Genomic DNA, 22,465 nt, shown 5'->3' on the forward strand with positions numbered 1-22,465 from the left:
TGCACCCTGTCCGTCCGTGCGTGCGTGCGTGCGTGCGTGCGTGCGTGCGTGCGTGCGTGCGTGCGTGCGTGCGTGCGTGCGTGCGTGCGTGCGTGTGGCTCCGTCTGTGTGTCAGCTAATCTCTGGCACCGTTGGCTTGATCGCAGCGAAACTGTGCACACACACTCCCGGATGCCACAGCAGAAGCTGTGCCCCAAAGTTTTCACATGGGCCTGTTATAGCGCCACCAGGAGGTCGATTTTTGCTAAACACATTTTTTGACAGTACTCCTACAGATCTTTTCCAAACATCACGCAAATCGGTAGACAGTATCTCTATAGTCATTAAACCAAACAGGTCTTTCAGATTTTTTATATTCCATCCTGATTGGCTAAGATTGGCTTCCAAAGTTTGCATGAGTGCGCCGTTTTTACTAAAATGCCTCAAATCATGAACACAGCGTGCGATTTCTGTGAAAATGCACGCACATTCCCACTAGACCGAGGAAGAAATGCCACTTGAACATTTTAAAATCAGCCTCATGGTGGTGCTTCTGTATATCAGGACGATTCTAGGTTTTTACCTATAACTGCACCGATCTGTGCACAACTTTGTATGCGCACTCCCTAGAGAACCTTTGCCTTTTATAGCGCCACCAGGAGGCCGGATTATGTAAAACTTTTTTTTGATATTACTCCTTTAGATTACATCCAAATTTCATGCAAATCGGTACACATTATATAGTCATGTGATCACGAGAAATCTGTTAGATTTTTCATAATCCATCCTGATTGGCTAAGATTGACATCTAAAGTTTGCAGGAGTGGCCCGTTTTGAACAAAAGGCCGAAATCTTGAACACAGCGTCTGACTGCGGTGAAACTTTCCACGTTCATTCGCACTGCGTTGAGGAACAAATGCCACCCTTTTAACATTGCCCTATTATAGCGCCACCAGGAGGCCGTTTTTTGCAAAGATTTACAGTATATGACTCCTACACATTTTGTCCAAACATCACGCAAATCGGTACACATTATCAAGTGATCAAGACGGATCCGTCCGATTTTCCATATTCCGTCCTGATTGGTGAATTCCGAACATTGCTGGCTCACAAAACCTACCTAGCCTGGCGGAGACCTGTGCTCCGAGGAGCACTTTTTCTAGTGTTTTATTTTTTATCTTATTTATGTACATTTTTAGCGGCGCTAGCCGCTCTATACCTGACTTTGTCCGTGTTCACCGTCAACGTTCTGATTGGTCAGACCCGTCAACGCTCTGATTGGTCAGACCCGTCAACGCTCTGATTGGTCAGACCCGTCAACGCTCTGATTGGTCAGACCCGTCAACGCTCTGATTGGTCAGACCCGTCGATTGGTCAGACCCGTCAACGCTCTGATTGGTCAGACCCGTCAACGCTCTGATTGGTCAGACCCGTCAACAAAGTGATTGGTCAAGCTTCACGTGACACATGGCTATAAACACATTATAAACACATATCGATGACATAATGTATTCAAAGGCGCCGCTACCTTCACACAGGGTGTGATTTTTTTGCCTGTAATGACATTTCCAAAATAGGGCCGCCATGTTGAAAGTGGTTAAGATATATATTTTTGGGGGTATAGAATTTGCCTCTGTATTTGGGAATACGATACAACTTTATTTACAAAGCAAATGGCAGATTTGACCAAAGTGCTGGGAAATTAGTGCACAAAAAAATAGACGATCTACAAGCTTGTAGGTCTGATAAAAAAAAATAAAAAGGGCAAATTTGGTATAATGTGAGTCCTTTTTACTTATTTAAGTATATTTCGGTGACATCACTTTTTTACTCAAGTAACATTTCAATACATGGCCTTTTTACTTGTAAGAGAGTATGTCTACATTGTGCCATAGCTACTTTTACTTAACGACTTAAACCCCATATGGTTGACCGGAGTCCCTCAGGGATCTATACTGGGGTCTTTTCTGTTATTGTGGGGAAAGATCTACAAGCTCACAACGCGTTGCAACGCAACACGTTGTGAGCTCCCCGATCTGCTATTTTCTGAGAAAGGGAGGGGAGGGTTCCTGGAACAACATGTATTTTCAAGATTTTTCAAAAATAGCAGATCTACAGTACAAGCTCATAGCGCTTGGTGCCGCGCTATGAGCCTGTATATCTGCTATTTTTGAAGATTAAAATGACACAGATGCGTTCCCGGATTGAAGGGGTTAAGGAAAAAGGTATTGTTGAAAGGTGCATAGTATGCATTTAAGTGCCTGGACACAGCTCTCTCTGCCTCCCTGGGACAGGATCCAAGCATGGTTCACACACAGCTCAAGGTGATGTTTAAAGAGGCGCTAGGTATTATGTCATCTCTGTCGGGTCAGAAACCTCCTACGTCCATATTCTAACTTTTTGTGTTGTTTATTCTTTTGGTAAATTAACGCTGTACGTGATCATACTACAGCGTCACACATAAGCATCAAAAGTAGCAGATCTGCAAGCTCGAAACGCGGCCCGAAGCGTTGCATTTTGAGCTTGTAGATCTGCTACTTTTGACGTTTGTGAATTTGAATCCGGTAAAGTAACAGTTTTGGACATATCAGGTTTCCACCGGACAGAGACGATGGTATCGTGGACAGCGAAGGCTATTGATTCACAACACATTACAGCCAAAAGAATTGCTGATCTACAAGCTCACAGCGGCTCGTGATGTAATGAGCTTGTAGATCTGCTATTTTTGCAATGTACAGTATATGTATGTTTTTGGCCTTTATTCATAGTTTTCAGTAGAGACGGACAGGAAACAGGGAGAGACATGCAGCAAAGATTGTCGGGAATGGGACTCGAACTCGCGATGCGCTGGCAATCAGACAATGAAGTTACATAATAGTCTGTGTCAGAGTGAGCAGATGCATAAGCCATTGTTCCTATATGGCCATCAGGAAAATAATTATTTAATACAAACCCACATACCCACAGACATCAATGTGTCCATACAAAATACCTGTCACATATAGAAAAATAATCAAAGCTCCCTGAACTAAACAGAGAATCGTACACAGTCAGCTCTACAGAATAAAAATGCAATGTTAAAATGCAATATTAAAAAGACAAGACATGTTACAGGAATGGTTTGATGTCGAACTCCTCGTTTAAACCATGAGGACCCATTGTATTGAGATAATGAATGTGAAACATTTCTCTGCAAAAGGCGACGCTCCTTATTGCCTCCTCTGGGAATGCAGGGCCACAGGATTATCATTAGTGGTGCTGCAGGTGATCACGCCACGAATCTTAACAGGTTTTCCACAGTGGGATGTGTCTAAGTCTTACATTTTGATGTAACATTGGGCACAGCTACCACACCAGTAGTTCCCATCGGGAATGTCTTCTTTATGTGCCAATGTTTTGAAATTATCTTTTTAAATTCAATCCCCATGGGCGAGTACCTGTGAACACAGAAAGGAGAATTGGCCTTTTTAGGTTTAGTTTTAGGTATGCAGCATTCCTTTTGCGTCATGGATTTAAAACGATCAGCAGCAACATCAACACATTCCTGTTTATACCCTCTTTCCATGAATCTGTTGGTCAAATCAGTTGCTTGTGTGTTGTAACCTGTGTCTGGTACTGCAAACCCTCCGTGCTCTGTGAAACTGACTGATTGTTAGATTTCGAATCAGATGTGTGGGATGAAAATAGTCTCGTAAATGAGGGGATAGACTATATTCCCACCACCGATCAGCACACATGCGTATCGCCGCCTGCAAGCAAGGCCCCTGTGCTGTAAGTGCATGGTAATTACCTGGTGGAGGTAGCTATTAGAGCTGGCTCCCAGCTGCTTTTTCACGCTCGGCAGGGTCTCTCCTTTTAAAAGGCTTTCTGTCCAGCCAGTCTTATCCAACGCTGCATCACACACACAGTAAAACACACTGTAAAACACACAGTAAAATACTCGCTGTTGATTTATCCATCCGGGTGCAATAACTAGCTGGCTATGAGCTCACTAAAGCAGTGGTTACATTTTGTGTCGAAAATGTATGTATTGAAATGTATTTCACTGTGTACCCCCATCTGAAAGGGTTTTGTGCCAGGGACCACCAGAAGACAAGATTCATGTAAAAGAAAAGTGCACTATTAAATTTAAAAAAAAACATTTTCAATATTTTTCAAATATTTTCGAAAATAGCAGATGTGAGCTTATACATCTGCTATTTTTGAATAGCCAAAGTATAAATGGATACAGTGATTAAGATGATTGTGATGCTATATTAACACATTTAGCTTGGAACCCCACCCCTGGGGGTCCCAGACCCCACTTTGAGAACCACTGCACTAAAGAAACCCCGTCATTACATTATAGTTCAACATGAAATTCAGTGTGGTAACTTAATACAGCGGTTCTCATAGTGGGGGTCCGGGATCCCCTGGGGTCCTTGAGGGGGTTCCAGAGGGTCCCCAGCTAAATTACTTAACATAGCATAGAATTTTGTTTAACCACTTTAATCCTATTTTATACTCCGGCCATGGAAAAATGGCTAATCTGCAAGCTCACAACGTATGTGACGTGTTGTGAGCTTGTATATCTGCTCTCTTTTTCTTTTACACACATATTCTCTTATGGGGGTCCCTTGCGCAAAATATTTTCAAATACATAGCAGTTTGGGGAACTGGGTGCATATTTTAAACCATACCAATCAAACCATCTTTGACATGAAAATGTTTGGACTAAACATGGTGGTTTCTTTCTTTCTTTATTTTGTGTCCCTCTAGCAATACTTCCATGCCGGAGGAAACGGTCTGAAGAAGACTTTCCTTGAGAAAAGCTCCGATATGAAGTCCCTGAAATATGCTCTCAGCCTTTACACTCAGCCTACAGATGCCTTGATCAAGAAATATATATGCACCCAGCCCTCTCAAGGTAAGGAGACAAAATTGCATCGTTTGTTTTGTCCGTCATTGTCCAATACAATAAGAGCGGTGCATTGGAACATTAAAAAGCAAATCCACGATCAATACTGAAACCACACAGTGTCTGTGCTACATTTCAAATTGATGGGATTACTATCATAGGAAAAAAAAGAAGACTCCTGCACACTGTCTTCTTCACTCGCATTTAAACAACACACACAGTCTAATAATAGTGTGGCTTTCCTTGTGCGATTGAAGATGCATTCAGATGACTAAATTAATTAGCAGTTAATCTGGCTAACTGCCTTGAATCCCTGTCTATTATTATAATAGGCGACTTCTAAACACATTGGGCTACTACAGTGATATTGTCTCTGTCGGGTGGAAACCTCATATATCCAAAACTGTTACTTTTCAGGATTGAAATTCAAAAGTAGCAAAAGTAGCAGATCTACAAGATCGGAATGTTTTGAGTGTGCGGATCTGCTACTTTTATGTAATGCTGTAGTATAATCAAGTAGGGCATTAATTTACGAAAAAACAAAAAGTTCAAATATGGAGATAAGAGGTTTCTGCCCGACAACAACGATATGTCATGAACAGTGTCTACACGTCATGCTAACACAAGCTTTTCCCATGCTCCGCCACCAGGCAAGAAATGGCACACAAAATGGTTGCCTCTCCCGCCATCTCTCCCTGGCTGTGAACGGCATGTGGATGAAAGCATTGGTTGTGCAATAAATGTTGTTACCGGATCTCGTGAGAGTGCGTTGCTGAGACACAGAAAGGTCGATAACAACCTTGATTTTATTCCTCATTCGTCTATCTGAGAAAATGCCATTTCAGTGTCAGAATGTTGGGGAAGATGTGTGGCTTGTGAAGAATGGGTCCAATATTTAGTTGAGGGACCATGGTGCTACAGAATCGGACAGAAGCTGTGTTCGCGTTCACTTCTCCCAATGGAATTTATAGACTCAGGGCCGACCTTTACTTCACATTACGTCAGATGGGTGTGCATTTTTAGAGCATGTTTTATTGTAATGATCAATCGATTGAGTTCCGGGTTGGATCAATGGAACTTTAGTATACTTTTAGGTGCTATATATCCGTGTGACAGGGTTAGGGTTAGGGTTAGTCGCAGTGAAAAGGTATTAAAGAAAAAATTACTGTGATTTTTTCAGGCCAGGCCGAAGGCGTGGCCGAGACTATGTTTTGCCCCTGTTCGTCCGTCCATGTGTGTTCCTGTGTGTGTGTCCGTCTGTGTACAGCTAATCTCCCGCACCGATCGACGTCAAACTGTGCACAGTACACACACTCCCTGGAGGCAAGAGCAGAACCTCTGCCCCAAAGGTGTCACATTGGCCTGTTATATCGCCACCAGGAGGACGATTTTTGCAAAACACACTTTGTGCTACTACTCCACTACAGTCTCACACAAATCGGTACACATTATCTCTGGGGTCATGTGATCAAGATGTATGAGTCAGATTGTTCAGATCCCATTCCAATTGGCTACTGCCTGTTTGCAGGCCCTGGGTAGGCAACCCGGCCTGACGGAGGAGACCTGTGCTCAGAGGAGCACACTTTTCTAGGTACACTATTTTTCTTATATTAATGTTCTATTATCATTTAAAATCTTAGTGTGGGCCCACAATTATTTGTGGGCCCACTTGCAATATCCTCATGACCCACCAGATGGGAATCTCTGGTCTTATCTATAGGAACACAATGGGCTGTGTTCAGGTGGGTAGGGTGATCTTTGTCGCTGCGCTAGCGACTCCTATGGGCTGTGAGCGGGGGGTGTTGAGCAGGAGGACCTCCCGGTGGGGGCTTCTCTCTGGCTGGCAGGTGAGCCAGTGTTAGTTGTGACACAGAAATGTGTGAGGAAGGGTTCATTGACTAAATTGGGAGAAAAAGGGGCTAAAAATGTACTTGTTCGGGGGGAAAAGAAAGTCAATTCCACGTGCTGAAGTGTCAGGAGGGGAAGGACCTCTCTCTCTCTCTGGGTACATACACACATGAGCGTATGCTGACGTGCAACGCTACGCTACGGTACGCTAGCCCCGTCCACTCTCATGTTAAGTTAAAAACCGGAAGTTCCGGTCCGGTTTTTCCTATAACATGGGAGTGGACGGGACTTCCGACTTCCGGGCGTCAAGTTGACGCTCATGTGTGTATGTACCCCCTCTCTCTCTCTCTCTCTCTCTCTCTCTCTCTCTGTCTCTCTCTCTCTCTGAGGTGTGACTGTAGGAGGTGGTCATTGTAATTGAGTCCTCTATTGGCATTTCCTTCATTCACTGTGAAAAGGAAATGAGTAGAAATATTACATTTTGATTTGAATACCCCCCCCCCCACCTCTCTCTCTCTCTCTCTCTCTCACTCTCACTCTCACTCTCACTCTCACTCTCACTCTTTCTCTAGAAATCTATGGAACAGTTGTTTTTTTCCGTATGTCTTTGCATATGCAACAAGGCAGTGAAATCTACGTCATGGAGCCTGATAGATAGATAGATAGATTGGACAGGGTATTGAGCCCAGCGGGTCCAGTGGAGCTTTGAGCTCCCCGCTTGCCTGACGGCGTGCAGCCTTGCAGAACACAGCGCGGGCAGGAACCGGGCCCGTGAATGGAGACAGCCAATCAGCAGGCCAGCCAGGCAGCAATTCAGCCAGTCAGCCGGTCTCTCTCGGTGACAAGCAGATGGGCCATAGAAGACCCGCTGTTTTAGCCAGGAGTCTTCACCCTGTGTACCGCTGAGATTACTCTCTCTTGCTTTCTAATGCATAACTTATATCGTTGCTGTCGGGCAGAAACCTCTTATCTCCATATTCTAACTTTTTGTGTTTTTTTCGTAAATTAACATCCTACTTGATCTTACTACAGCGTCACACACAATTATCAAAAGTTGCAGATCTACAAGCTCGAAACGCAGCGCGAAGCGGCACGACACGCTTTGATCTTGTAGATCGGCTACTACTTTTGAATTTGAATTGTGAAAAGTAACAGTTTTGGACACATGAGGTTTCCACTCCACAGAGACGATATGCATTAGTTGTTTGCCAGGGTCGCACGGCAAACGTTGCCGATCTACAAACTTGTAGATCTGCTATTTGTGGCTAACGACACTGTCGTAAGAGGATCTATAAATCAGACTCAAAGGACTACCCATTTTCAACCTTCAATTCTTGAAACTGGGCGTCACTAATGCTCATTATAAGATGGCACAGCCCTACTCTACTCACTCTGTCTGAGAGGAGGGCTGTGTGGACACTTCAGAAACGTGCCTACCAGGTAGACAGGTTTGATAATTGCAAACAATTATCGAACAACAGTAATTGCTGTTAAAATGTTTCATTAATGCAAGAACAATGGCTTCTATTTCAGTGTGCTAACATTCCAGTCAGAGAAAGCCCTTTGTTTCTGTTAGCTTGGAATCTCCTTTTAGGATCTGACCACAGCGTGGCTGAATGACACTGACTTGGACATGATGACGATAGAAGAAGCCCTATAGAGCGAGTAGACAGAAATGTATTTTATCTCTTTTTTTTATAACCAATAACTTATGACTGAATAATTGAGAAGTAGTTTTTTTTAGATTTTTTTTTAGATTAGATTTTTTGGAATTATAATCGACTAAATTGATTAGTCTGATTGAGCACATAACCCTGTATTATAGTTTGTTGTACAACGGTTCAAGCACTTTCCAAACAAAGTTACAAAGTGCTTGAACAGAGTAAATAGAGTGAAAATAGCCGATCTACAAGCTCACAACGCACCGATTACGTGACACGTTGTGAGCTTGTACATTGGCTATTTCCGCCATATATATTATTATTTTTTATAATCAGTCATTAATTGTAATTGAGGCTAAAGTCTTAAATAATTTGTGATAATGATTTGAAGTCAAATCGCCCAAGTGAAATGTTCCTTTAAGTCTGTGTTTTTTGTTTCTCTGATGTCTCTCTCTCTCTCTTGACACGGTGTGAGAGCTGGCCTAAATGTCCCTTAAGTGTGTGCAGTGAGCTGTGTGACGTGCATTAGGCCGGTAAACACTGTCTGTCAGCAGGGCCTGACACTGGGCCTGGTGCTGCATGCTTACCGCACACCACTGGTGGAAAGTGTATCGTTTCTGTCGGGCCGAAACCTCTTATCGTTATATCAGTCTCAGAGACAAATGTTGTACTTTTACTATTTGACAGCTTTAGTTATTAGTTACTTTGTCGATTTAGATTAGTATTACAAAACAGACATCATCCATCAACTTTTACTTTGGCACCGTAAGTATAATTGATGCCAAAATGTTAGTTTTTCTACTCAGGTCAAATTTTGAATACCGGTACTTGAAACAGAAGTCATCGTGGAATTGCTACTTTTACTTAAGTAAAAAAACAAAAAAAACAGCAACTGACGTGCACCCTAGCACACAGACACACTCGGGCCTGCATGGGCACACACATGCATTAGGTCATTAGATGATTCTAGCAAAGCGTGCGCGCAGGGAGGCATGTGATTACCTTTTCGATTGTTATGCGGTGCGGTGGCGTCGTGGTGATGCCGGGTAATGAAGGAAACCAAATAAACCCCAAAGAGACTTGGAGGCATGTTGCACATCCATTCACCTTTCTTACAGTGTTTAACCACTCTCTAGTCCAGGGGTCTTCAGTGTTTTGCTTGCTATGTTAGGCTAATGTTCCCCATATACAAAGATTTGGTGTACCCCCTGTAGTATCTCTGAGGACCCTCTGTTGAAGACCCCTGCTCTAGTCCAATGGTTCTCCGGGGTGGGGGGGGGGGGGTGTCTATTTTTTTTCTAAATTAGATTCTCTTTTGGGGGTCCCTGGCACAAACTCTTTTCAGATTGTGGTCTGCGGCCAAATACCTATCAATTTGGGGGTCCTTGACTTGAGAAGCACTGCGCTATAGTCTTAATGAGACAGACCTGAGTTGCTTGCTTGCGAAACTCTTTGCCCCAGAATAGGGATGCTGGGGTTCAAGTGGTTAACTTACAAAAGAGTTTCAATTACACAGTAGAGGCCTCAACTTAATGTACTTACAGTCTAACAAGGTGTGTAAGTGAATACTTTATTGTAGGGCTGCAACTATCGGCAGCCATTTTGTAAATGAAATAGTAGGGTAAAACACTGGTGTGATACTAATTAAGCTAACATGCACAAAAGCTGCTCCCTGACTCTGTTTGACCTGAATGGAACACAACTTCATTAGTATTACTGCTGTCAGGAGGAGGCCAGAACAAAAATAATTGTACACTTCTGTACTCGTACACAAGGTGTAACAAATGAGGAAATAATGAAACCTTGAACCTTGATAACACCTGTGTTTATCCTACTATGTCATGTCAAAATGGCTGATATGTATACGGTCTGCTGGAGAGAAATGAGCTGCAAGTTGGTTGGTTGAACAAGGTGTGCAATAGGGCATTCACGAATAGTGATTTTTAGTATTCGAATTATTCGACCTATAAGTATTCGAATATTCGATTAATCGATTTGATTATAAAAAATAAAATAATAAAAAAATAAAAAAATAAAAAAATAAAAAGTTTTTTTTTTTTTTTTTTTTCAATGACATTGATGACTGGACTCAAGGAATGCGAGTTGACGTCACACCAGAGCTCACAGCTGCGTGTCTGCTGCAGAAAAGCCACTAAAAAAAAAAAAATCTAAAAAAAAAATTCTGTTAATGCCCTAGTGTGCAACATGAAGAGAGAGCAATGTGAGAGCCCTCACACCTACATCACACTGCCGATCCGACCAATATGTCTGAGTGACATGAGCATGACAACGTGGTACTCAAGTCAATTTTTGAATACAGGACTTTTACTTGTAAAAGATTATGTTACTACACTGCGGTATTGCTACTTTTACTTAAGCAAAACATCTGACTACTTCTTCCCCCACTGACTGCTGTTCACTCCTCTCCTTTATCTTCTTAATATACTCTTTCCTCTTCTCCCCACTCCACTCCCTTCACTTCCTCAAGTAGCGTACTTCATTGTGCGTTGCTACTTGGGACGTTAATAGACTTTGGTTCCCATTTGACAAAGACATTTGTCAAATGGCGTTGCGTTACGTTGTTGACTGTCGAGTAGGAAATGTTCCCTGACTGCTCTCTATCCGTGGTCGATAGCAGCTTCCAATGACGTGTGGCTGCGTTGATTTCCCTCAAGCCTGGGGCCTTTAATTGTGTCACGTCTGTCTCTCCTAAACTCCCTCCCAGTCCCACCCCACCCACTCCAACCTCTCTCTGAAGCCTCGTCATTATCATAAGTCAGGAAGCTTGTTGCTTCATTACCAGCTGTAATGGGTACTACTTGTTTGGCACGTATTGATTAGCTATTGGATCAACATGCACGTTCATCAAGTGCCGACAGCGGCACCTGCCTCTGAGAGTGCTTAACATCTGTTCGTCTGAGGCCAGGTAGTGACGCAATGCTGTGTTTGTGTCTGGGGGCGTTTTGGAGGGGAACAATTGAGCAGTGGAGGGCACGGGTTTTTAAAGAGGGGGCCACAGCCCCTTGGGCTCCCAATTAGGGCTTAACAGTCCAGTTTCCGGAAGTAACGAGGCCTCCTTTTCTCCATAGAGGATTTTATTATCAACTATAATGTCGTAACAATTGACCTCGAGGTTCCTGGTTGTAAAACGATGCAATATCGTTGCTTGTCGGGCAGAAACCTCTTATCTCCATATTCTAACTTGTGTTTTATTGTAAACTAACGCCACTTGATCAGCGTCACACAAAAGCCCCAAAAGTAGCAGATCTACAAGCTTGAAACGCTGCGCGAAGCGACGTGTTTCGAGCTTGTAGATCTGCTACTTTTGATATTTTGGAATTTGAATCCTGAAAAGTGACAGTTTTGGACATATGAGTTTTCCACCCGACAGCAACGTCCTGCTCCTGGTCATTATATGGTCATTTTGGGCATAAACAAGAAGTTGAAGGGTACATTTATGTCTGATTATGATGTACTGTGCATGTTAAATCATCTATACTTTACATTATTTCTGACCATTTTTCAAAGTGTACATTTATTCTTAATTTGTTTTACATTTTGGGAAAAACTAAACAAACAAACAGAACAAAAAAAAACAGCCAATTTAACATTGAGGTGCCCACAAGGTTTAGGTGCCCACTGAACCTATATCCCAATTATTTGACAGCTTTAGTTACTAGTTACTTTGAAGATTTTGATCAAAACACACATTAACCATTTAAGCTCTGCTATTCTTCAGCTATTTGAAAATAGCTATTTTTGGAAAAGATTATCAACTACTTTCACTTTGGAACTGTGTATATTTTGTACCTTTACTCATGTAAAATGCATACTCAATACCCCACAAATGGCTTGTGGGGTGGCCTACCTGTCCGATGCCTCCTTACTGTTCCCTCTAAGAAAGAAAAAGTGCTTAAAATGGAGATTCTGTCCTCACCTCTACACTGCAATAATCTTCTCTATTTATTCCTATGTGGTGCATCGGCTCTCTAATGACAGCTCAATCATAGAAAATATTGCAGCCCCTCTCTCTTAATAAAGAGACTGAATAGCTGACGGTCGAATCATTTGCATCTAATCTATATCGGCAGGTAAGCCTTACTGCAAGTTTTACCTTGACACCGTCGAGAAGGGCTTGTGCCCGAAACTTGCCGGCCAATAAATATTAGATGCAAATGAATTTGGTCTATTCAGCCTTTTCATTCCGAGTGCGGAGTGCCTCTGCTATTTTTCTTTCGTCAAAAGAGGAGAAAACGCTTCGAGCAACAGGGCAACAGAATGGATGAATGCTGGGTCTGCTGTTTTTTTCATTCTTTTCTTTTTTTTCCCCCGGAAACATAATGTTCCAGTTCCATTAAAGCAGCGATCCTGAAACAGCCCCTCGGGCACTTGTTGGACATTGAGCTGTGCCCAACCAGTTGACCTGTGAATTGCTGTCACGTCACTCCGCTCATAATGTCTGTCTTCATCGCTCGCTATAACGCCGTCCGTCTCACTTGTCATGTGTCCCTGTTTGCTCCCCGCTCTGTCAAACCCGTTGGCCTTTCTTTGTCATCGGTGTTGTCAGCAGTTCACAGTCACAGGGTTCCAACACGAGTACGGAAAAGTATGGGTTTTAGATTTTATTCATTTCCAGGTCTGGATAGGTATGGAAAAAAGAGGGAACATTTATGAGCTATGTATTGATGTAGTTATTAGAAAAGGTAAACTATCATTTCTGCATAAGGATAGGAAATCATAATTTTATGGCTGCATTCAATGTCAAGTTCATGGACACAGTGAATAAATGAGGCTGCATAGACAGCAACATTTGATTTGTATGAGCTACCAAGCTACATGCAATCTTCTTGAAATTATTTGGCAACATATTAGCAGTCTACATAGTCAGAAATCCAACTGTTCATTTAATGAACAGTTGGATTTTTAAAGCATGTATTTACATAAACATCTAGCTATTTGTACTTGGATGGGAAAAATCTATTGAGAATTCCCGAAAGTTTTGTCTGGAAAAGTATATGGCATTTTAAAATGGAAAATGTGTAGGAACCCTGCAGTCAGTGGTGGAAAGGTAACTATGTACATTTACTTACTTTAAGGTACATTTTTAAATGTACTTTTTTACTTTTTTTAAGTATGTTTTATACTTAAAGAGGCCAATATTGTGCTTTTTACTCCACTACAATTATTTGACAGCTTTAGTTACTTTGCAGATTTTGATTATTATTATAAAAAAAAAAACAATTAAGCTGTATTTTATACTTCAATATTCAAAAATAGCAGATCTACAAGCTCACAAGGCCTTGCAATATGACACATCGTGAGCTTGTAGATCTTCAAAAAAAATGTACTTTTGGTACTTTAAGTATATCGTCTCTGTTGGGTGGAAACCTCATACGTCCAAAACTGTTACTTTTCAGGATTCACATTCAAAATCAGCTGGCTCTACAGCATGAGCTCTACAAGTTCAAAAACGTGTTGCTTCGTTAGTTAGAATACGGAGATAGCAGGTTTCTGCCCGACAGCAACGATACTTTGATGCCAATACTTTTGTACTTTTACTCCCGCATACTTTGTATTTCTACATAGTGGTATTGCGGAGTACTTCTTCCACCACTGTCCCTGTCTGCTCCGCTCTGTCAAATGCATCGGCCTTTGTCATCAGTGTTGTCGGCGGTTCACAGCCTTTCCTTTTGTTTTTTTGTTTTTCCATTCACTCCAGAGTGAAAAGGATTTGTTGTAACAGATGGCTGGCGGCACGCGCCACACGACCGAGCCCACATGCCATGCCCTCTTTCCATACCCCTGGAACCAAGGAGATGGATTTATCCTTCGGGTTGCCGTGTGTTTCCTTCTGTTTGTGTCTTTCATGCGTGTTTTGTCATGAAAGGAAGCGGGACCCCTGGCTGTGTTGAATGTGGTGTGTGTGTGTGTGTGTATGTATGTGTGTGTGTGTGTGTGTGTGTGTGTGTGTGTGTGTGTGTGTGGGGGGCGGTGGTGGTAGGGGGTATTGAATGAGGCGTGCTACAGCTCCACACTGGTTTTATTTTGTAGCCATGGTACACAGGATCCCACTTTTCCTCCTGCTTCAGATCAATGTCTTGGCTCTTTTCCACTATACAGGGTCACCCAGAACCTAAAACTTTACAGAACCAGTGAAGTTCTTCTGAAATGTTTTTTTTGTTTGCGTTTTGCGTTATAACCAGAAGAACCACCCATGAAGAAAAAGTCGCATACAAAGCAGAAATAGCCAATCTACAAGCTCACAACGTGTCCCATTGCAACGCGGTGTGAGCTTGTAGAGCAGTGTGGAAACAAAACTCTATCCCTCTCTCTCTCACGCACGCACGCACGCACGCACGCACGCACGCACGCACGCACGCACGCACGCACGCACGCACGCATGCACGCACGCACGCACGCACGCACACACACACACACACACTCGCACTCTCTCACTGACTTGTTTTCTCTCCCTCTGCGTCTGTTTCTATCTTTGTCTCTCTGCCTCTCTCGTTTCCCCCTATCTCCTTCTCTTCCTGTCAACCCTTCTATGTTCCCCTTCCTTTTCTCTCACTGCCCCCCCCCCCACACACACATACACTCGCTCTCCCCCTGTCTATCTCTTTTTCTCACTTTTGTCCTCACTCTCTTTAACTCCTTCTCGCCCTCTCTCTCTCTCTCTCTCTCTCTCTCCCACCCTTCCTCCCCCCCTCTTTCCTTCCTCCCCCTCTCTCTCTCTCTCTCTGTTGGTGTGTATCCAGGTCAGTCATCCAATGGATCCATGGGGGAGGTGTGTATGCAGGTAGATCTCATCTCTCACCCCGGCACCGGAGAGCACAAAGTCAGCGTGAAGGGTGAGCTCTCCAGCACTGTGCCCCATTCACTCTCCTTGTTCCAACACGCAGGGCGGGGCAATGAACCCACAACATATCAAAACTATGTTATATTATTAGAACCAATTCCCAACTTAATCTTGCTCATGCAGGTTTCAACAAATTGACACAAAATAATTCTATGTTAAAAGACTGGCCTTGGGCGGTGTGAATGGTTGTGGTGTTGTGTTTTCATGGATGTTATTATTATTACAATGTATTATTACCAGCAGACTACATGTCATGTTTTGGGGTGTTTGTGTGTCTGGGAATAATGACGGAATTAGCATTTAGCTAGCACAGTACTCAGAAGGCATCATTAAAACAATTCTTCAGAAAACTTGGGCCTCAGCATAGACCTTGTTTCTGTTTGATATGCAGATGAATTATTCTCAAAACTTTGATTCAAGAGCAGTGGTTATCAACCTTTTTGGGGCCAGTGCCCCCCTATCCAATATCCAGTTCCCCCTACCAAACCCAATTACAATTTAGGCTAGGTTTCTGCCCCTGAATTTCCCATCTATTATTCTGTGTTGCTTATAATTTAGCCTCACATCCAATGCCAAATTCCAGATTTAACATTAAAATGGGCTGTTAAAATGTGATTATTAGCCTACTTTCCAAGGAGAAAAAAACAAATGCATAAATAAAAAGCCTGTGACTATTGGAAGTAGCATTGTATATTCATAAAATAGGTATCATTGTTTACTGTGGGAATGTCAAACTCTAATTTGGTCTCGTCATGGATCACAATCAGCAATCAAAAGAAGATAATTTGGTGCAGGTATAGCAAACAAGATGAATTCACAATAATGGTTCCTCTGTAAAATACACAAGAGCATTAGGGACTGTGCTCCAGTGAGCTGTGGTTTAGAATTCTGCATAGCCTCTCACAATGGCTTCTGTGGTTCTCAAACTTTTTTTTTACATTTCAAGGACCCTCAGAGTGACATCCCTGTAAGGGTCCATTTCAAACCCCCTCAAGTAAACCTGGACCCCACTTTGAGAACCACTGCACAATGGATTACTTTTCAGCGCACCTTATATTGTTCTCCCATAGACTGCATTCACTGCAAGTTAAAATCACCACAAAGTTATTATGCAATTTCGCTATTTATACGGATACACAGGCCTGCTGAATCCATTGCATTTGTCATCAATCTATTGAAAATAGTGTTGTTGTTTCTTTGCCCGGCACTGCTACAGTAGAAAAAATAGGATGGATAATAGATAGTATGGATGAGCGACCTTGTGGCTGCTGAATAAGGAACAACATAAAAGATTTTTCCATAATGATGGCTGCAGCCCCAAAAAAGATGCAGCATTTATGGTGCAATTGGTAAACTTTCAAAATATGTTACTCTGAATGTTTCGTCAACTACCTTTTTTCAATGAGGAAAACAAAATAAAAACAAAACTAGACGCGTCGCAATTGGCAATTGCAAAGTGTGGTTGCGCCGACGCCGGTCGGGACTCGAGTAATACGCCGGGAGGAATACCGTGGGAGACTGCGCCAATCACATTGTCACGTCACTCCTGAGATCGCTTGCGTTTCATTTTGAAGGGACTGACCCCCCCAAAATTCATGTTTTTGCATCAAGCGGTGACGTTTTGCGCATTCGTGGCGCCCCCTATGGGTCAAAGTGGAAATGCTTTTGGGGACTCGTTGAGTAAATCACCCTCGACATGTGATTCAAATTTGGGATCGATTGGACGTTTCGTTCGTGATTTTTGCTATTTGTGGTAAAACGGGTCCCTCCTGCTAACTTTGGAAACAATTTACAGACGAACGGTAAGGACTATCATAATGCCGTTTGGATAGGTTTATCGCAGGGGTCCATAGATCACGTGTACCGATTTGTGTGAGATTTGGAAAAAAATTGAAGGAAAAGGAGCAAAAAGTGTGTTTTGAAGAAAATGCAAAATGGCGTAAAATCTATCCTGACGCAAATGGGCGTGGCCTATATGGGAAGATGCGTCGTGACCCAAGGAATCCAGGGAAAAAGAAATTTTGATTTTACGACCTACGGTTCAAGAGTTATAGGTCAAAAGGTAAAGGGGGCTGTTATAGCGCCACCATGTGGCCGACTGGTGTGATTATTTTCTTAATAATTTTGCAAAAAACTATTAACCTCCCCTCCAAGTCTTGTAACTGTAGCCCTTACGGTTTCCGAGAAAAAAATACTTGAATGGGAGTTTTTGCAATTCCCATTAAAGTGGATGGGGAAATTTAATGCAGAAATAAATCAATATCAAAAAATCTATCCTGACGCAAATGGGCGTGGCCTATATGGGGAGATGCGTAGTGACCCAAGGAATCCAGGTGAAAAGAAATTTTGATTTTAGGACCTACGGTTCAAGAGTTACGGGCCAAAACGTAAAGGGGGCTGTTATAGCGCCACCATGAGGCCGAATGGTGTGATATTTTTTTCAATAATTTCGGACAATATTATGAATTATCCCTCCAAATCTGATAACTCTAGCTCTTACGGTTTCTGAGAAAAAAATACTTCAACTTGAGTTTTGTCACTTTTCCATGAAAGTGGATGGGGACATTTAATGGCACTAATAAATTAATATCAATTAAAGTATTCAACCAATCTCTTAGCAAAATACAAGCGCACGATTCCCGTTCAGGACGGTCATTTTGATATATGGCACAACATTAGGGTATAAAAACTGTGGGAGGAGATGCGGTTCGAAAATTGTTAATCTATAAATAAATAAAGTGTATAGAGTACTATAGTCTGGTTGCCCTGTTGGGCAACCACACTAATAAAAACTAAACTACGATGACTACAACTAAGACTAAATATAGTGACAATTTCATCAACAAATAAAAACTAGACTAAAATGTTAGGGAGGGACTAGTGGAGAAGAGATCCAGTAGAACTAGAAAACAAGTCATTTTATGTTTGGTTGCGCTCGGGTGTTGCGCTCTGAAGATAGCAGATCTACAAGCTCACAACGAGCTTGTAGATTGGCTATTTTCAGCATGCAAACAAGTGTAAAATCAGCCATTATGACGCCGTCAAGGCCCGCCAAAATACGTTTTAGTCGACTAAATCAACTGCAGATTTAGTCGACTAAAACTAGACAAAAACTAAAACATTTCAGGTGACTAAAATATGACTAAAACTAAATGGAATTGTATTCAAAAGACTATGACTAAAACTAAATCAAAATGCACTGTCAAAATCAACACTGCGGCGGTCAAGTAGAAAACGGAATAATACTTCTAACAACAGGTCAACAACTTCATGATGCTGTTTGTTTGCGAATGCTCGTCCCAGCTTTGATTTTCACCGACTAATATTAGACAACTTTCTGGTAAACGGACCCCAGGCCTATAGTAGTCCCACCATGCTTCCACCTGCGCAAAAAAAGCTCCATTCAAATGAGAGAACTTGACCTGACTGGCACTCTCAGACTGATGATTCTGGGAAGCCCTAATGGTAGTGAATAGCTGATATGCATAATGAGCTTTGGGTCATTTCAACTTCATCTCTTGTTGACAAGCTATTGAATAGTGTTGTTGTTGTTTTTTAACAAAAAGCCAAAGTTGGGAAGTAATTGAGACTAAAACCGGCTAGCAATATCAGACTCCCAGCTACGTGGTTGTTACACCAATAGACATTCCCGTGCAATTAAACACACAGACACTCCATCTAAGACACTGCAGTCTTAGATGATGAACAGAAGTGTGATGAAAAATGATGAAAATTTGCACTCAATATGCTAAACTGGTATAAAAAAAAAGAAAGAAACACAAATGCCCCCCAAGAGCATGCACCTCAACGTCCCCTTTCAAAACTATCGCTTCTAGTGCTCCCAGAAATTAGCTAATAGGCTATTGGAAATGAAATTTCAGTAGGAGGCATATTAGCCCCATCATCCTCGCAGCTCATTACAGGGCTCTCGCCAGCGCTGGTCAGTTTACATTTCAAATGGAGGTCATTAACAGCCGACTGCTGCACCTTTTTTATATTGCTTGTTAAAATTCATGCTCCCTCGTGTTCCACCTCCTCAATGTGTTTGGTTGGGATAAACATAACAAATAATCACATCATTAACCCATTAAAACCGGTAAAGCATGTGTGTCGTTTTAGATTCTAGCATTGGCTATTCAAAAATAGCAGATCTACAAGCTCACAGCGCGTCACTTCGTGCCGCGCTGCGAGCTTCTACATCTGCTATTTTTGGGCATTTTTTTTTAAATCTTGAAAGTTTGAGATCTGCTGATTTAGAAGGCATTTGTAGAATCGGCCTCAGGTCTTAATGGGTTAAGTGCTATGAGCCAAACAAAAAAAAATCTCCTTATTTTTTTTAATGACAAACCCCCCCCAATGAAAACAGGATAATTTCTAGCCTTCCCCACTGCTTGTGTGTAATGTTGCTTGTGTTGTTACTCTGTGTTTTGCCATTTGCCAGTGTTGGCGGTAAACAACATCATTTGGCAAACCAACGCCATGTTCCGGCCCTTCGTGGAGGTTAACGCCATCGGGCCCCATCTGGCCGACAAGAAGCGCAAGTTCAGCACCAAGACCAAGAACAACAACTGGTCCCCAAAGTACAATGAAACATTCCAATAGTGAGTTAACCCTTTGGTTATTATGTTTTTAACAGGTACTGTCTTTTTAACCACTTAATTAAGCCCTATATACTCCGTCGTACGAAAGATAGAGAAATAGCCGATCTACAAACTCACTGCCTGTCTCAATGTGATAGATTGTGAGCTTGTAGATCTGCAGAAAACATTTGAGTACTTTTTCCACCACTGAGTATGATCAAGACGGGTGTTAATTTACGAAAAAAACACAAAAGGTTAGAATATGGAGTTAAGAGGTTTCTGCACCGACAACGACGAAATAGAAGGTGGTGGGAGGTGGTCTGCCACCACAGGCCATGCACTAACTCTGTCATTTGTTTTAGTCACGTCTGTTCTAGGGAGCAGTGCTCGTTCAGCAGTATTACCTTGTCGAAAAAGCTGGCAGGGGGGGAGAAAGGGATGGCTCTGCTCTGATCTCACATTCTATACCCTTTACCACCATTGGTGGGGGAAAAAACTCAGGTGTTTGACAATTAGCAATACCACAATGTAGACATACTCTGTTAAAAGTAAAAGTCCTGCCTTCAAAATTTGACTCGAGCAAAAGTGTTACTTAAAAATATACTTAAAATTGCATAAGCTCACAATGTATCACATCGTGATGGGTTGTGAGCTTGTGATTTTCGAATAGACAAATTATAAAATAGTGCTTAAGTGTTTTCATTTTTATAATAATCTAAATCTACAAAGTAACTTGTAAAGTGAGTAAAAAGCACAATATATTGCCTCTGAGTTGTAGGAGTAGACGTATAAAGTATTGAAAAATGTACATCCGCAAGTAAAGTAAAAGTACCTACATTTTTTACTTAAGTACAGTACTTGAATACATGTAGGTCTAGTTACTTTCCATCACAGATGCTTGCTGTGCCAGGCCAGCGGGAGTAATAGAGTTAGACTGATGTTAAAATGTGAGCTCCTAGCAATACCACGGAGATCAATGTATGCCCAACGCAGGCCGCATATGAATTTCACTCACAGCGGTGCCATCTGAATTTTAAGAGGCCATTAAGTTGACGTGGGGCAATAATTAGAATACAACCTAAAGAAATTGCAGGCTGGTAGCAATGGCTCACCATGAATGGAGACGTCCAATTCACTCGCTAAGCGTGAGCACATTATCTCAAGACGGGCACACGTACGATGGGTCCAACCCCCCTTTCTCAGCCTGAAATGTCAGCCCAGTCATAGTCTTTACTGACAAATTATACGCATCCAGGAACAGAGTCAAATGTCACATTCCTACGAGCAATTGGTATGCATGGAAATACGTCTTGCCTGAATGATACTTTCATCAGGCTTTCAACGGATGTGTTTGTTTCTATCATGCCTGTTGGTTCATTGTTAACAACATGTACAGTACATGTCAGACCAGAGACAAATGAACACTATATATCATAACATAATGATATAGCTTATGTTTTTAATAGTTTAAGATAAGATAAGCCTTTATTGACACCCATGGAGAGAGATAGCGCACACCAAACGTCCAAAATAATGATGTCAAAGCACGGAGTGCGATGGAGATCCAGGTGTCAAAAATCACCATTCCAGCAGTGTACACATCAGTGGGCGGGGTCTAACTTTCATAAATCTTCTCTTCTGGGGATCCCCGGCACAAAACATTTTCAGATGGGAGAAGTCTGCGGACAAATATATATCAATTTGGGGGTTTTTGACACGAAAAACGTTTGAGAACCACTGGTTTAAAGCATGCATTGACTCTTGCACATCTCGTGTCTCCCTCCTCCTCCTCCACACAGCATTCTGAGCAACGAGCACGGCCCGGAGGCCTACGAGCTGCACGTCTCGCTGAAGGACTACTGCTTTGCCCGCGAGGACCGCATCATCGGCATGACGGTCATCCAGCTCCGCGAGCTGGCGGACAAGGCCAGCTGCTCGGCCAGCTACCCGCTGGTGAAGAGCATCTGCATGGACGAGACGGGCCTGACCATCATGAGGATACTCTCTCAAAGGACCCACGACGAGGTGGCCAAAGAGTTTGTCCGTCTCAAGTCGGACGTGCGCTCGGTGGAGGAGGTTTCGTAAAAAGAAAAAAAAAGGATGACGACGATTACGATGATGAGGGTCCCGTGAAATGCAGTATACCGAAATGTCGTGTTATGTCTTAACCGAGAGAGAGAGAGTGAGTGAGGATAAAAAGGTGACACAGAGAAAGGAGAAAGACTGAAGTGGCAGAAGATTTGGGCTGTCCGTGAGGGGGGCTGGAGACAGTTAAGGGGGGAGTAGGACTGTCCAATGTGAACGGCAGTGCCCGAGATGAAAGAGAGAGCTAGAGAGAGAGAGATTGAAAGAGCAAGAGAGTGAGAGAAAGAGAGAGAGAGTTGTGTTCGTTTGTTTTTGTGCATGTGCGTAAAAAACATCTGTTGGAATGTTGATTTTAAAACTACAGTATGTAAAAGTGTTTACTTACCGTATGCTTACTATTAAGTACTATATTACTACGAGTTATGTTAACGAGACATGGAATACCTTTTGTACAACATTTAGTCTTTTTGAACAGAAATTTGTTCCAATAAAGTGCCAAACCAGAGTTAAAAAGACGAAGAAGAAGAAAAAAAAAAGAACAAAACTAAAATAT

General features: G+C 42.3%; 1 protein-coding gene across 1 annotated transcript in view; it reads left to right on the top strand.

Moving 5' to 3' along the window:
• Positions 1-22,058, top strand: part of unc13c (unc-13 homolog C (C. elegans)) — a gene marked incomplete at its 5' end in the record, with an annotated part of 241,227 nt that extends 219,169 nt beyond the window's left edge. Inside the window, 4 exons of the mRNA XM_084046368.1 lie at positions 4,738-4,885; positions 15,147-15,239; positions 19,689-19,848; positions 21,627-22,058. Of these exons, the coding sequence (XP_083902494.1) occupies positions 4,738-4,885; positions 15,147-15,239; positions 19,689-19,848; positions 21,627-21,912 (687 nt within the window). The 3' untranslated portion in view covers positions 21,913-22,058. The remainder of the gene's footprint in view (positions 1-4,737; positions 4,886-15,146; positions 15,240-19,688; positions 19,849-21,626) is intronic.
• Between the last annotated feature and the right edge of the window lie 407 nt (positions 22,059-22,465).

The sequence above is a fragment of the Gymnoscopelus microlampas genome, assembly GCF_963454915.1.
Source record: "Gymnoscopelus microlampas genome assembly, chromosome: 1".
Lineage (NCBI taxonomy): Eukaryota > Metazoa > Chordata > Actinopteri > Myctophiformes > Myctophidae > Gymnoscopelus > Gymnoscopelus microlampas.